Source organism: Schistocerca nitens, chromosome 8, assembly GCF_023898315.1.
Source record: "Schistocerca nitens isolate TAMUIC-IGC-003100 chromosome 8, iqSchNite1.1, whole genome shotgun sequence".
NCBI classification, from domain to species: Eukaryota; Metazoa; Arthropoda; class Insecta; order Orthoptera; family Acrididae; genus Schistocerca; species Schistocerca nitens.
Genome location: NC_064621.1, coordinates 51672030 through 51687112, shown reverse-complemented (window position 1 = coordinate 51687112; position 15083 = coordinate 51672030). Strand labels below are relative to the sequence as shown.

The window sequence follows — 15083 nt, the reverse complement described above, 5'->3', positions numbered from 1 at the left end:
TTTATTTTAGTATGCACAAATCCCACACTTCCACTATAAAAGTTAAACGCAAACCCATCTGCAACATATCAAATCACTACAAAAGTTAAGAAAACCATCAGATACGTCATCGATAATCATGACATAAAACATCTTTTACCGTGTAACAAGAGTAGCCCATTGTCATTGCCATACATGAAATACCTGCCAGTGCAATCCTACTGTTGTAGGCTGTAAATTGTACTACATAGGCTGTAAAAAGAAAATACCCTCCGATAAGAACTTTGCATATGGACAGAGGGAAGATAGGTTTGGTACTCCTATTGGTGAGGTAAGAAAAGGAAATAGAGAGACAGCTATGTTAGGATTGAAGAAGAAAAGAAGACAGTACCCTCATAGATGGATTCCCTTAGCACACCTCAACCCACGGACCCCATCTGGCGTCCATGGCATTGGAAGGAGAAGTTGTTTGGCATTCCCTACAGAACAAGAACAGAATTGCCATGGCCTCACCATTGAAGACACCCAAAAAAATTGATCCTAACAAACTTCTATGAAATGAAATGCAATAGAATAGGCAAGTGTATTCACGTAAGTTATTGTCAGCGGTCACTATAACTTCTGTGTTCAGTCTATTCGTTGGTCAGTACACAATAGTGGTGGTATCGCTACCCATGATTAATCTCCCAAAAAAATAATAAATCGCGTACAACCCACCCATTGTTTTTACCATATGGTGGTAAGTAACCTGCCTCTTTGGTCAACAATCTTACACTGAAGGAATACTTAATATCTTATTAAAAAACAGTTGACAGTATTTATTTACACACTTTCACCATTAATAATGATCTTTGTTCTCTCCAAAGTTTAATTTAATGGTGTCTTATACTGCTTTAACATACCAATATTATATAATCCCTTTTCTTCGCCGCTTTCTGGATCGACCAAGAAACCTGCTTTCATGTGTGGTACATTTAAAACTTTGTAAGGACCTCTATATAAAGGGGAAAACTTGCGTGTTTATTTCTTTAAATTTGGGCTATGGTGTTCTTCCTTAATTAGTAACAAGTCATCCACATCAAGAGTTATGTGTCATGGCTTTTTCATTATACTCACACATCTGTTTACCTGCTGCTCATTGTAAATTTTCTTTTAGAACATTGTCTAAGTTGTCTCTGTGGACATTAATATCATCATCTGACCATTTAACAATTTCAACTGTACCTTGACTATGAATTTACCTTGCAGTATTTTGATGGGAGATAAACCATTAGATAAATATGAAAGTACATTACGTATTGCTTGGGACTCTGGTGTATTCTGTGCCCAAGGTATATGTCTGTTTGAACAGTATGTCCTACATAACCTGTCGACTTGTTTCGTGATCCGTTCACAAGGGTTGCCCATGGTATCTCAAGACAGCAATGTGTCTAATATTTTCCCGTGCTAAAATCTCTTTGAAGGCTTTACTCGCAAACTGTGGGCCATTGTCTGTCAACAATCTACGTGGATTTCCTATCTCCGAGAAATATTCCCATAGACATCTGATGACTGTCTCTGTGTTGGCATTCTTGATAGGGTAGAATTTAACATATTTAGACCAACACTCCACTAGTACAAATATAATCCCCCCCTTACTTCCTGCACTTGTTGGTAATTGGTCAAAGAAGTCAGCTGCGAGGTCATGTGTCTTTAGGTAGTACCGGGTATAACTTATACCTTATTGCTTGATAGTTGTCTTTCATCTTTTGGCACATTTCACATGTACATAGTACAGACAGTACTTTTTTACTTAAGTTCTTAAAGTAGTAAAGTTTTACCATTTGCTGAACACACTTTCATACCCCGGAGTGTAATACCTCTGCTGAATAAGTGTAATTAAATCAAGTTCTACAGATTTCGGTATACACAGTCTCCATTTGAATCTTACTTTCTTTGCTCTCCAAAACAAAACATGATTTACCATAATCCATTCTATCATACCATTATCAATTGTCCCTCCTTCGTCTAACGTATTCCACATATCCCCAAAATATGGATTGTCACTGATGCCCTTCTTCATTCTTAAGGCTAGGTTTCTCACTTCATTATAGTTTAACTTACTGATAAAAAATAAATGTTGAAGGTAACTGCAGGACCTTCTGTTCTTACCATATCATTCATGCCCAGTTGTAGGCGTGATAATGCATCCGAAATTATATTTTGTGAACCTTTTAGATACTTAATTTCAGTTTGATATATTTGCAATAATAGTACCTAACGTATTAAGCTGCTATGTAGTAGTTGACTTTCCATAAGGAATGCTAATACTTGGTGATCAGTATACATTATTATTTTAGATCTCCAAATTAGAGTTTGAAATTTTCTTGATACTCCCCACTATAGCAAGTAATTCTTTCTCTGTTGCTGTGTAGTTCAGTTCATGTTCGTTTAGAGTTTGGCTTGCAAGAGCTAGTCTAGTATGTTCCCCCATGCAAATATCCCACAGTCACTGAAACAACTCACTCGCTATTTCATGCTGTGAGGCATCAGTACTTAACGTAAAAGGTTTGTCCATCTGTGGGTGTTTTAAAATGAGTGCCTCTGCTAGAGCTACTTTAATCTCATTAACGGCCTTAGACTCTCTGTTACCCCCAGTCCAGTTAGATTTCTTAAATAAGTTTAATAACATAGGATTATTCATATGTCGAATATATTTCGTATAGAATCCTGCTAGTCCCAGAAATGCTTTCAATTGTTTCACACTTTTAGGTTCTGTACATTCTTTTATGTCTCTTATCCTGTCTGTATCTGCTTTTATTCCATTATCCTACCACATGGCCAAGAAACTTAAATCCTTCTCTCCAAAAAATCGATTTTGACAGTCTTATGCCAATACCCTTAACATAACACCTTCTTAATATTCTAACCAATAAATCACAATGTTCTTCCTACGTCTTGGACACTAGAGTATGTCATCTGCATAGATTATTAGTTCTTTTTATAAATCTTTACCCAGCCCAGCATCCGAGGCTCTTATGAATATTGACACTGAGAGATTTAATCCAAAAGGTAACAATCCAAATTGGTATGACTTACCCTCATTCAAAAAAGCAGTAAATTTCTTTCAGTTCTAATCAGGTCTGACATGCCAGTACCCATATGTGAGATCCATCAAGGTAAAATGCTTTGCTTGCTCAAATTTCATCAATATTTCATCTATACTGACCGGTCTAGCTCTTTCAGGCTCTATGTGCTTATTTAGACGTACCCCCCTCCCCGCTGCCCTGTCACTTTATGCTCTACTAATAACAGGTTATTGCATACCCTAGAACTCCTTTCTATTATTTCTCCTTCTAACATTTTATTAATCTCCTCTTGTATGGCTGGTCATACACTTAATGGTACCAGATAGGGTTTATGGAAAAAGTCAATTCATCTTTGAACTTAAAACTACATACGTAATTATCAGGTACCCTTGGTGTATCTGAGAAAGCTTTGCTGTACTTCATCAATATGTGGTATAGATCGTTTTTCTGTAACTCAGTTAACAGACCAGATTGATAAGCTTTCATCCTAATTAGTTCTTGCAGCGTATTTTGTGTATCCAGAGTGCTCGCTGTATCCATCACAGTGCTTTTTGCTACTATGTGGATGTTATATATGTTGGCATTTTCAGTAATCTTCTCAATAAATTTTACTACAAATACTTGGCCATAATAAGTACATGTTAATATCTGTGCTGAAAAATCCAGAATTACTTTAAATCTTATTAGCCAATCCATATCTAGTAACAACTGCAAATTTACATTAGGCACTACTGTGCATGTCTGCATAAACATAAAATTGTGTAATGTTATCGGTAACTGCTCTTCATGCTTGTCTTGCTTTGCTTCCAGTTATTCCTGCTAAGCATACCCCAGTAACTGGCAGTATTGGATACTCTCTCTTATGTTTTAATACTTCGAACAAAGACTCAGATAAAATAGAAATTTCACTTACACTCACTTCCTGATTGTCAGTTATTTCTGAAATTATTGGTGTAGTAAACTCCATACCTGTTTCTTTGTCTTCTTCAGTGAGTAAATAATTTTGTAGTGGTGTTGCCTCACTAAAAGCAACCAACTGTTTATCATATGGGCCTATACTTAGTTGGACACATACTGAATCATGACACCTTAACCAAGACATTGATAGTTTTTTGGTACTGGTGTTTGGTTTGTCGAAAAAGGCTGCACTGTTCTAGCACCTTCCTTTATGCCACTGTTTTTAAATGTTTGTACAACAATGCTGCATACTCCCTGTCTTTGTTGTTCACATTTATTACTCTGACTTTTATTTACCTGACATTAAACTCCCATTTTTTCTTGTATTTTGAGGTAAATTTACCTCCTTCCTGGCACGTATGCTCGTGACTGTGATTATTGCACTCATTATTCGTCATATTTAGATTTTCAGCAAATGACAGCAATTCATTCATGGTAGATCAACCTCTTATAACATTTCCTTTCTTACATCTCATCAATACCTTTCCCAGATGCATTTCGTCTATTGGGTTATCTAAATACTTAGGTCTTGTTTGATGCCATTCAGTATACTTTTTGAAACTACCTCATGAAATGGTTGAGGTCTAATAATTCTAGTGTAAATTTCTCTTTTATTGTTTTAGACCAATATTTACGCTAATTTCTTCTGAAAATTGTCCCATAAGGTAAACTCTTCGGAGTGGGAGTTTTCCCACTCAACATTGGATGTACTCCCTCATGTGGTTCAAACTTTCAAAAATGCTTACAAAACTTCATTCCACTTCCCAACTGTAATTCCTCTAATAGTGTTGTTGCATTGAAAGATTTGCCTTTAATTTGACTTTCTGATAATTCCCTTGTAGTTTCTGCCAATTCATCCCATTGTCATTTAAACTTATTGGTGTTGTTAGTGACTACCTCCTCAGAAAGCTGACCATTTCCTAAAGTATGTGAAATTCCTGGTCTAACCATGCTTGTATTTTTTTCACCAAACCTGAATGTAACTCATGGGAATATATGGAATTTCTGTTGTCACTTCTCTGCCCTAAAATTTCCATGCATGTTTGCGTATCTGTCATCTGATCTTTTACCAACTTACAATGTGTTTCTGTACATGCACATCTTTAGTCCAAGCTCTATGTTGACGTACATGATACATGCCCTTCCATGAATGGCATGGATCAGTGTAGCATTTTACATAGTTCAGTGATGAATTAAGGAACCTTCCTACACCATGTTATTTGTTTCAATAAAGTAAGGAACACTCCTACAGCAGCAAGGGGCAGGAAAGGACACCAGGTGCGCACAGTATGTATGCCTGGTGGACTCATTCAACATGTTGAAGAAGCTATTACATCAGCCTTGAGGGAACAGGGTGCAACCAACTGCAGATTGTGGAGCGTATTGGAACAAATGATGCCAGTCATGTAGGCTCCAAGGTCATACTTGAGTCATTCCAGTGGATGGCAGAGAAGGTTGAGAAGACCAGCCTTGTGCACAGAGTTTCAACGAAGCCCACAATATGCTGCATTATCCCCAGAATTGATCGTAGCCTTTTGGTTCTCAATCAAGTAGAAGGACTGAGCCAGACACTTTGGAGGTTTTGTGACAAGTTAGGCTGTGGCTTCCTGGACTTGGACCATGGATTGACCATACTTGACCCTGAAATGGGTCATGTGTGCACTACATATCAGAGGCTTCTACTCAGGTAGCTGAATGTGTATGAGGTGCACACAAGCGTGTTTTTTTTTAGGTGACTGTCCATCCACTCCAGATAATGATAGCTGCAGGAAACCCAGAAGTATCAGTGTAATATCGAAAGAAATGCCCCCCTCAGATGAGAGTATTAAAATCCTAATAGTTAACTACCAAAGCATTAGCAGCAAACTGCCAGAGTTTGAAGTGCTCCTGAAAAGCAATGCAGCTCACATAATACTAGGGACAGAAAGCTGCTTGAAATCTGAAATTGATAGGAGTGAGATTTTTGGGGAAAATTTGAGTGTGTATTGAAAGGATAGGTTAACAGGCATTGGAGGTGGCGTATTTGTAGCAATAGACAAGAAACTCAGTCCACCAAGATAGAAATTGAAGCTGCATATGAGATTGTTTGGGCAACACTCAGTATCATGGGTTGGTGTAAAATTATACTTGGATCCTTCTGTCACCCACCAGACTCATTTCCTGATGTAGCTGTAAACTTTTGAGAAAAACCTCAGTTTACTTGTACATATGTTCCCCTATCATGCTGTAATCATTGGTGGAGACTTTAATCATCCACCAATTAAGTGAGAAAATTACAGTTTTGTTAGTGGTGGGTGTGATAAAGATGTCCAGTGAAAGTTTACTAAATGCCTTCTCTGAAAATACCTTGAAAAGATAGTTAGGAACACCACTCATGATGGAAATATATTGGATGTAATGGCAATTAATACACCTGACCTCTTTGAGGATATCCACATTGAAATTGGTATCAGTGATCACAACACGGTTGTATCAACAATGATTAACAAATTACAAAACTTGAAACTTTCTGCACCGATCTGGAGCATGTAGAGCAACTCTGGCTCAAGTTTAGAAGAATAGTTAACCATGCACTGGATAGATATGTATCAAGTAGAACAGCTCATAAAGGAAGGGAACTTCCATAGTACACAGTCACTGTAAAGAAACTTAGGTTGCTGCATAATAGGTGTAGAACAAAGTGTCGGGCTATAGATACAGAAATGCTGAATGAAATGCATTTGGACCTCGAGAGCAATGCGTGGTGCCTTCAGTGGCTATCATAGCAGAATATTGTCTAGTGATCTTTCACAGAACCCAAAGAGATTCTTGTTGTATGTAAAGGCTGTTAGTGACACCAGTTAGTGTCCAGTTCTTTGCAAATAAGACAGTAACTGAAAATGAGTGTAGCAAAACACAAGCTGAAGTGCTTAACTCCATTTTCAAAGGAAATCTCAGAAGAATTGCCCCAGTTTAATCCTCATGCCACTGAAAAGATGAATGAAATGAGTGTCAGTGGTGTTGAAGAAACAGTTGAAATCGTTAAAATTGAACAATGCACCAGGGCCGAATGGAACCCCTATCGGATTCTGTACTGAATTTGTGGCTGAGTTAGCCCCTCTTCTAAGTGTAATCTGTCATAGATCCCTTGAACAAAAAACTGTGCCCACTTCTTGGAAGAAAGCACAGGTCACTCCTGTCTTTATGACATACGTCCATCCTTGAAGGATGGTGGTGTAGCATAGTTGGTTCAGACTCTGCAACATCTGCTCTGGCTGAAAAGTCCCACTCAAGAGTGGCAGTCTACTGCAGTTTGGGCACTTGAAATGTGAAGGACTTCCACCAGAGGCCACTCTCTCCTTCCATCTTTCCCTCTTCCTGATGTCTTCTTCCATGTGTTCGTTCTCTGCAAGCTCAACCCCACTGCACAACGTGTCGCCACTTGACACAGTCACCAGCTGTATTTTCCCACTGACGTGGATCAATGCTGGCCTTGGTCAGGTGTCTCTCGCAGACTTCCTTGAAGCAAAGGTGCGGTCTTCCTACTGGTCTCTCACCCTCCTGAAGTTCCCTGTACAACACTTTTTTCAGTATTCACTCAGTATCCATGTGCCTGACATGTCTCAGGCACCTTAGGCTGCAGTGGCTTAGGAGTACATTAATGCTGGTTGTGCTTGCGAGCCATAATACATTGGTGTTGGGTACTCTATCCTTCCAAGACATCTGAAGGATTCTCTGGAGATAAGGGAGAGGGAAGCTGTTCAGTCGGGATTCGTGTGTAGCAAGAGCAACTCATTCCTGTCTACAAGAAGGATAATAGAAGTGATCGACAAAATTGTCATCCATTATCCTTGACATTGATTTGTTGCAGAATCTTAGAACATACCCTTAGCTAATACGTAATTAGATATCTTGAACAGAATGACCTCCTCAATGCCAAACAGCATGAATTCTGGAAAAAAAAAATAAATAAATAAATAAATAAATTGATCGTTTGAAACCCAACTTTCCACATGTCTCACCAACTTTGCACTTTTCTAACATAACATACTGAAAGCTTTGGATCAAGGCAGTCTGTAGATGGTGTATTTCTTGATTTCAGAAATGCATTTGACTTAGTACCACATCTATGTTTATTGTCAGAAGTACGGTCATATGGAGTATCAGGTGAAATTTGTGACTGGATTGAGAACATTTTGATTGGCAGACAATGTTAGTAGTAGCCACAGACTTTTTGCAGCTGAAGCAATTATCTATGATGAAGTACCATCAGAGAGAATCTACATAAGTATTCAGTCAAATCTTGATACAGAAATGTAAAATTGTGCACTTCACAAAATGAAAAAAAAGTAGTAGTATATGACTATAATATCAATGAGGCACTGTTGTAATTGGCCAACTTGCACAAATACTAGATGTAACACTTTGTAGGAATATAAAATGGAATTATCACATACATTCAGTTGTGGATAAAGCAGATGGTAGACTTTGGCTTATTGGTTGAATACTGGGGAAATGCAATCAGTCTACAAAGGAGGTTGCTTGCAAATCACTCATGTGACTGGTTTTAGAATATTGCTCAAGTGTGTGGGACCCCATACCAAATAGGACTAAAAGGTGATTTACAGGCATCATGAATGGTCACAGGTTTGTTTGATCGGTGGGAGAATGTCACAGAGATACTGAAGAAAATGAACTGGAAGATTCTTGAAGATAGATGTAAACTATCCCGAGAAAGTCTGTTAACAAAGTTTCAAGAACCAGCTTTAAATAGGAATGTACTACAACTCCCTATGTATGGGTCACATAGGGATCATGAGGATAAGATTAGAATAATTACTGTATGCACAGATGCATTCAATCAATCATTCTTCCTGTACTGTGTACATGAATGTAATGGGCAGAAACCCTAATAACTGGTACAATGAGACATGCCCTCTGCTATACATCTCACATTAGTTTGCAGAGTGTAGATGTAGACTATGCAATTTTTACATTGAGCAATCAGTAAAGGAATACAGGGAGAAATTTGGAGAGGGAGTTAAGGTTCAAGAAGGAGAAATGAAAACTCTTTAAAGTGTGCTGATGATGTAGTAATTCTGGTCAAGATGGCAAAGGACTTGTAGGATCATTTGAACAGTATGGTTAGTGTCTTGAAAAAGAGGTTATTAGATGAACAGCAACAGAAGTAAAATAAGGACGTTGCAGTGTGGCTAAATCAGGCAATAATGAGGGAATTAGGTTAGGAAATGAGACATGATAGGTAGTAGCTGAGTTTTGCTATCTGGGCATCCAAATAACTGATGTTGGCAGAATTAAAGAGGATATAAAATGCAGACTAGCAATAGCAGCAAGGAAAGCTTTTCTGATAAAGGGAAATATGTTAACACTTAATATAAATTCGACTGTTAGGGAGTCATTACCGAAAATATCTGTGTCAAATGTAACCTCACATGGAAGTAAAATGTGAATGATGGACAGTTCAAACAAAAAGAGCACAAATCTTCTGAAATGCAAAGATGTACTATCCATCCAAAAAGTTTTGATACCAATGCAACCATGGTGTACAGGTGACTTGAATGCTATAACTATAGTGGCAGCTTGAGGTAACAACTGTCAACAACAGATGTGCATTTGATAAGCGAGTTGTAAGGCAGTCGGAATTAGGAGGAGATATGTGATTGTGGTGTGTCAGCATTGTTATCACAAATCGCAATGGAGCAACATCTCTAAATTGAGTGCTGAAGATGTTTTCTAGAATGTTTTGAAGAAGAGAAAAGTGTGTGCAATCTTTGTCTGACCAAAAACAGTGATATGTAATGCCTGCCAAGACTTGATTCAAATGGAAAATGCAACAGTTCTTTTCTGGAAAAAATCATCACAGTTGACAAGACTTGGACAAACAAAGTGCAGAAATTCATATGGAGGGTCAGTGCTTTGATGAGATAAGTAGAATTCAAGCCAACATGGTGCACAAGTTGAACAACCTCACGAAGAAAGACTTGGATAGTTTTACATGGTTGTATGAACATTCTGTGTGTTTTACTCAAATGAGGGAATACTGTGTAGAACACCTGAAGCATTAAAACTGCCATCTTAACTTTTCTCTGTTTTTTTATTAACCCAGTCTCAAAAACTTTTTGGCCTGACATAGTATGATAATCAATAAAGAGGTACTGAATTATGTCAGGTATAAAAGATCTTTGTGGCACAAGATTACTAAAAGAAAGCATAGATTAATGGGATATATCCTGAAGCATCAAGGAAAGTTAATTTGGTAGTGAATAGAGATGTGGAGGGTAAAAATTGTAGAGGAGAGCCAAGCAGGTTCAAATGGATGTAGGTTGCAGTATATGTGCAGATATTAAGAAACTCGTGCAGGACTGACTAGCTTGGAGAGGTGTATCAAACATGTCCCTTTAACACCAGCATGATATAAATTGGAGTCATCTATTGTAACCAAGGAAACAACAGATTTTTTTTTGGATTAGTAGCCTTCTTTCTAATTTAATTGATTTAAATTAACTGGCAAAAGTATGAATAATACAAAGCATTATAGTGATATTTTGTTAATACAGAATCCAGGTTGATAATATTTTGTTAATGCATATCTTGTCTCATGTATGGAATAAAATGAATGGATAAACGAATGAATGCGAGATACATACAGCCAGAAATGAAGTTTTAATTACAAGGTATATTAAAGAACTAGTGAAGATCATCATTAAGCAAAAAGCATAAATGACACGGATCCAACAGCTTGTTGTGCAAACATTTTAACTTTTTTTCTGAAGCACTGAAGGCTAAGGCAAAGAACACGCATGAAATCCAAGGATATAAACAACATGTAAGTACACCAATACTCGCAAACAGAAGAGGTAGCTAACTGATGTGTGAAAAGAATAATAATGTTCATAGATTTCAGACATGGTCCTTATGTTTGTAGTAGCTCTAGATACATCATTAGCGACCTATCTTCACATACATAATTAAATACATAAATCAGTTAGCTAACAAATTGCTTTGGTCCTCCCCCCTTAAATGTAATATACCAACTCCTTTTGTTATGTTCTTCATTTATGTGGCCTTATTGACTATATTTGATGTACAGTTATTGAGGGTATTTTAATTCCATATTTGAAACTACAAGTAAATGCGTGTTTTGTCACCAAATGCATTTTGTCTTATTAAAATAAAACATCTAATGAAAGATATTTAGAATTTGACATGTTTCCAAAATTGAGAAACAGTTTGTTACAAGATGATTTTTAGTTACAGTATTTCATGCCTGATTTTTTGGTCACATTCAGAAATGCTATCTGCTTTCATGTTTTTGGATTATTTTTTTGTTTGGTACTGTTGTTTCTTGCCTAATCCCACAATTCTTTGCAGAACTACACATTTTTTAATGTTAAGCACAACACAATGTAGTACTATCATTGTGTATTTTGTATCTTTCTTGCTAAATATGTATTGTTTGTTTTATGTAGTGTTGCTGACTTGCCATTACTTCTTCTTCAATCTAAAACTGTGCTGCTTTTTTTTAGTTTTTCATTTGTGTGTCATTTCATTTAATTATGTTAGTGTGTATTTATTTAATGTGTAAGAGAAATGAAGGTGTAGTGATGGAGTTGAAAACCTAAGTGAGAGTAGATGGTGGAGGGAGGAGGCAAAAATGCTGAACAATAAATTCAAAGTAGTCAGATGGGGAGTGAGTTGGAGGAAAAGGGTGAGGAGCAAGAGGTGAAATGAAAAGGGGGAGGGAGGGGGGTGGGGGGGGGGGCGTGGAGGAAGGTGCACGGACAAAGAGTGGAGGATGTAAAAGGAAAGTTTTTTTTTTTTTCCTTTTTTTCTATGTGATTTTTCAATTATGTTGTACTGTGTCTGGTTTCCGGTATTTATTCAACCACTGAGTAACTGTTCATTGAATGTTAATGCTTTGTGTATATGGAAGATTTTTGGAAAGAGAATAACACACAATGACAAACTGGAAAAAAAAGTTTTAGAGTGAAGAAAAACTAATACAAGCTGGCAACACTACACAAAACACACAATTAGGCCAGAACCAACAATGCCAAATGAAACAATAGCCCAAAAAGGTGCAAGTAGGCAGTTTCCTCATGAGAGCAAAAACCCAGGCATCAAATACTGTAACTAAAAATCAACATCCTGTAACGAACTGTTTCTCAATCTAGAAAGCACATCAAACCGTAAATATCTTTCATTATAGACTGTTGATATTTTATTTCGGCAAGACAAATGAATCTGATGACAAAACACCCATTATCTGGTAGTTGCAAAGACGGAATTGAAATACTGTTTGCATTCCATGTATCTGAAATTGACTGGTATTACTTTAAAGTGCTTTTATGTGTATATTGGTAATAAGTTAAGGTCTTTCTCTTTACAGGTTTGCTGGCCAAACATTGTCCTCAAAGTCACTTGTTTTAATAGTAGTAAAAATGCTTCAAGATAGCTCTGTAAACTTGATTGTTAGTTGTGAAAAAATTGTAATTGGATCAATGTTGTTAAATGAAGTGAAAGGGCATTTGAGGAAGTAATATTTCTGTATTGACTTAAAAGGAAAGCCCAGCCAATTTTGTGTACATGTTTCTGTATTGTTTTACTTCTGTTCAAATAATGTGAACTCCATCATCTAAGTTATTTACATTCCAACATTTGCCATGACAGAGAGAGAATAATGTAAAATTTATTTTTAAGGTAATTTTTATATCTTTATTGTAGAGCAGATTGTCTAAAAAAGAGTTGTGTTGTTGTGGTGAATGCATACACACTTGAGACTTGCCTCTCTGTTGTAAGTTTCAATTGTATCATTATGTAGAAGATACCAGAAGCTGTTACTTTCATTATTCATTCCTGCTTCAATTTTTTTGTACTAAACTTATTTACAGCGTGAATTAGATTGAGAGTGTTAGACTATAGTTGTGACAAAAAGACTCCCTTACTTATTTAATTACCTGTCACAACTAGAAGCCAAATGAGCTGTAATTGTTAGTATATATGTAATAGAATAATTTTAATAGTAGGCCTGAAATAATTACAGTAAGACTAAAAATGTATAATCCATATCCAAAAGTAATGCAAATTGACAGTCACTGAATGAATGGTCACTGAATGAATAGAAAAATAAATAACAGAAGCATAAAACATGGTACGGAGTGATTCTGGTAAACTAAAGTGGACTACTTTCAGTGTGTATTACCATTTTTGATCAAAGGCAGTGAGATGTGGACTTTAAATGCAAAACCATTCAAAAACTAAGATTTGCTTAGTAAACAGTAGAGAAATACACGTTGTGAACATCTTAAAGAGGCAGGAAAACAAACAAACGGATCAGATGACAGACAGGATTGGGAGACTTAAGCACGACTGTAATGAAAATGACATGACGATGGACTGTAATGAAAATGATATGGAGATGGATGGCAGATGTAGTCAGATGGATAGATGGTACATGGATTTAAGTGAGTTTGTTGTTTCATACTGAGCCTGTGATCTAGTGCAACCTGTTTAGGTGGCATTAGAAGATTGCAAGAACATGGATGTACATAGTTGAAGACGGTATTTTGTGCAAAAATCTAAAAGATCAGTAAACATCCAGTTTTTTTTAAAGAATTGAACTCCCGTGTATAAAACAGCTTTAAACTTCTGATTACTTTACAGATATTGAATACCAATTTTTGTTCTCCCTGGAAGCTGTTAGATAGGCAACCTGCAGTGGGTGCCAGGAACCAAGTTAGTCATTTAGCAACGTAGACACTTTTACCCAGTGGTGGATGTGAGATTGCTGCCACTGCAGCACATAATACTGATGATGAACATCATCATATACATCATAAATAGCAGACATTATTTCAAGCAGTGCAGATTTGGCTATTTCTTTACTTTGCTTAAATGAAACATACAATTCACCATTATTTTTCAATCAGTCACACCTTGTACAACACAATAGAGATTTTGCCAAGGCAATAAATAGTAATAACAAGAACAATAACAATGTTATTAAAGTACAACAGTTCTGCAAGTTTACTAGGGGGGAGTGGTTGGGAGACAGGAGAAAAGATACAGAGTGTGGGAGAGAGGGAAGGGAAATGGTGATGGACAGCTCAGATGGAGGAAGCAGGTGTATGGTGGAGGTACATGGGAAGGGGAGGCAGCAGGTGAACACGATAGCACTGCAAAACCCGGCCACAGAGGAAGGGGGACTGTTAAATAGAATGTGTGGATGCAGTGGCTTAGTGGAGATTGAGGCCAGGAGTATTATGGGATTGAAGGATCTATTGCAAAGGTAACTCCCAGAAAAATCTGGTGCTGGGGACAGGATACAGATGCCACATGTTGGGGAGAAGCTATTGAACTGGAGCATATTGTGTTCAGCAGCATGTGCCGCTACTGGGCAGTCAACTCTGTTCTTGGCCACAGTTTGGTAATTTATTGGTGGTCATGTCCACATAAAATGCTACGTAGAAATAGCAGCAAATCTTGCAACTCACAAGGCTGCATTTACAGGTGGCCCTTTCTCTGATGGGATAGGATAAGCCTGTGATAGAACTATGCACCTTAGTCTTCCCCAGGGTTATGACCCATTTGGCAGGGGGTTAGGAGTGGGTGTGGCTGAGGAATGAATCAGGATATTGCATAGATTGTGTGGACAGTGGAAGGATTGTGGGTAGGATGTAGCTCATTTCTGGGCATGATGATAGATAATCATAGTCCTGGTTAAAGATATGGTTCAGCTGTTTCAGGTGGGATGATAGGGATGCCCGTTGCTAATGGCAGCGCAGGCGCGAGGATTAGGGGTGTGTGTGTGGGTGTGTATGTCATTGGAAATCCATCTAAGAACTAGGTCTGGGGGACTAGTGTCTGTTTGTGAGGGCCTTGAGACCTTCAGCTTACAGGCCAAGGGAATGCTTGTCATTGCAGAAGCACTGTCCGTGATTGGCCAGATCACATGGGAGTAATGTGAAGTGTTGACACCTGTCAAAATGCAGGTGCTATTGATTGTCAGTGTGTTGATACGAACAGAAGTATGGATGGAGCCATCATAGTGCTGGGGTTCAACATCCAGGAAGGTAGAAC

The 15083-nt window shown here is 37.6% G+C and overlaps 1 protein-coding gene across 1 annotated transcript in view; it reads left to right on the top strand.

The window, feature by feature from the left end:
* The window catches only part of LOC126198764 (AP-3 complex subunit beta-2), a 264029-nt gene extending 250459 nt beyond the window's left edge, over positions 1-13570 (top strand). Inside the window, exon 19 of the mRNA XM_049935322.1 lies at positions 12394-13570. Within this exon, the coding sequence (XP_049791279.1) occupies positions 12394-12544 (151 nt within the window). The 3' untranslated portion in view covers positions 12545-13570. The remainder of the gene's footprint in view (positions 1-12393) is intronic.
* Positions 13571-15083: the final 1513 nt, after the last annotated feature.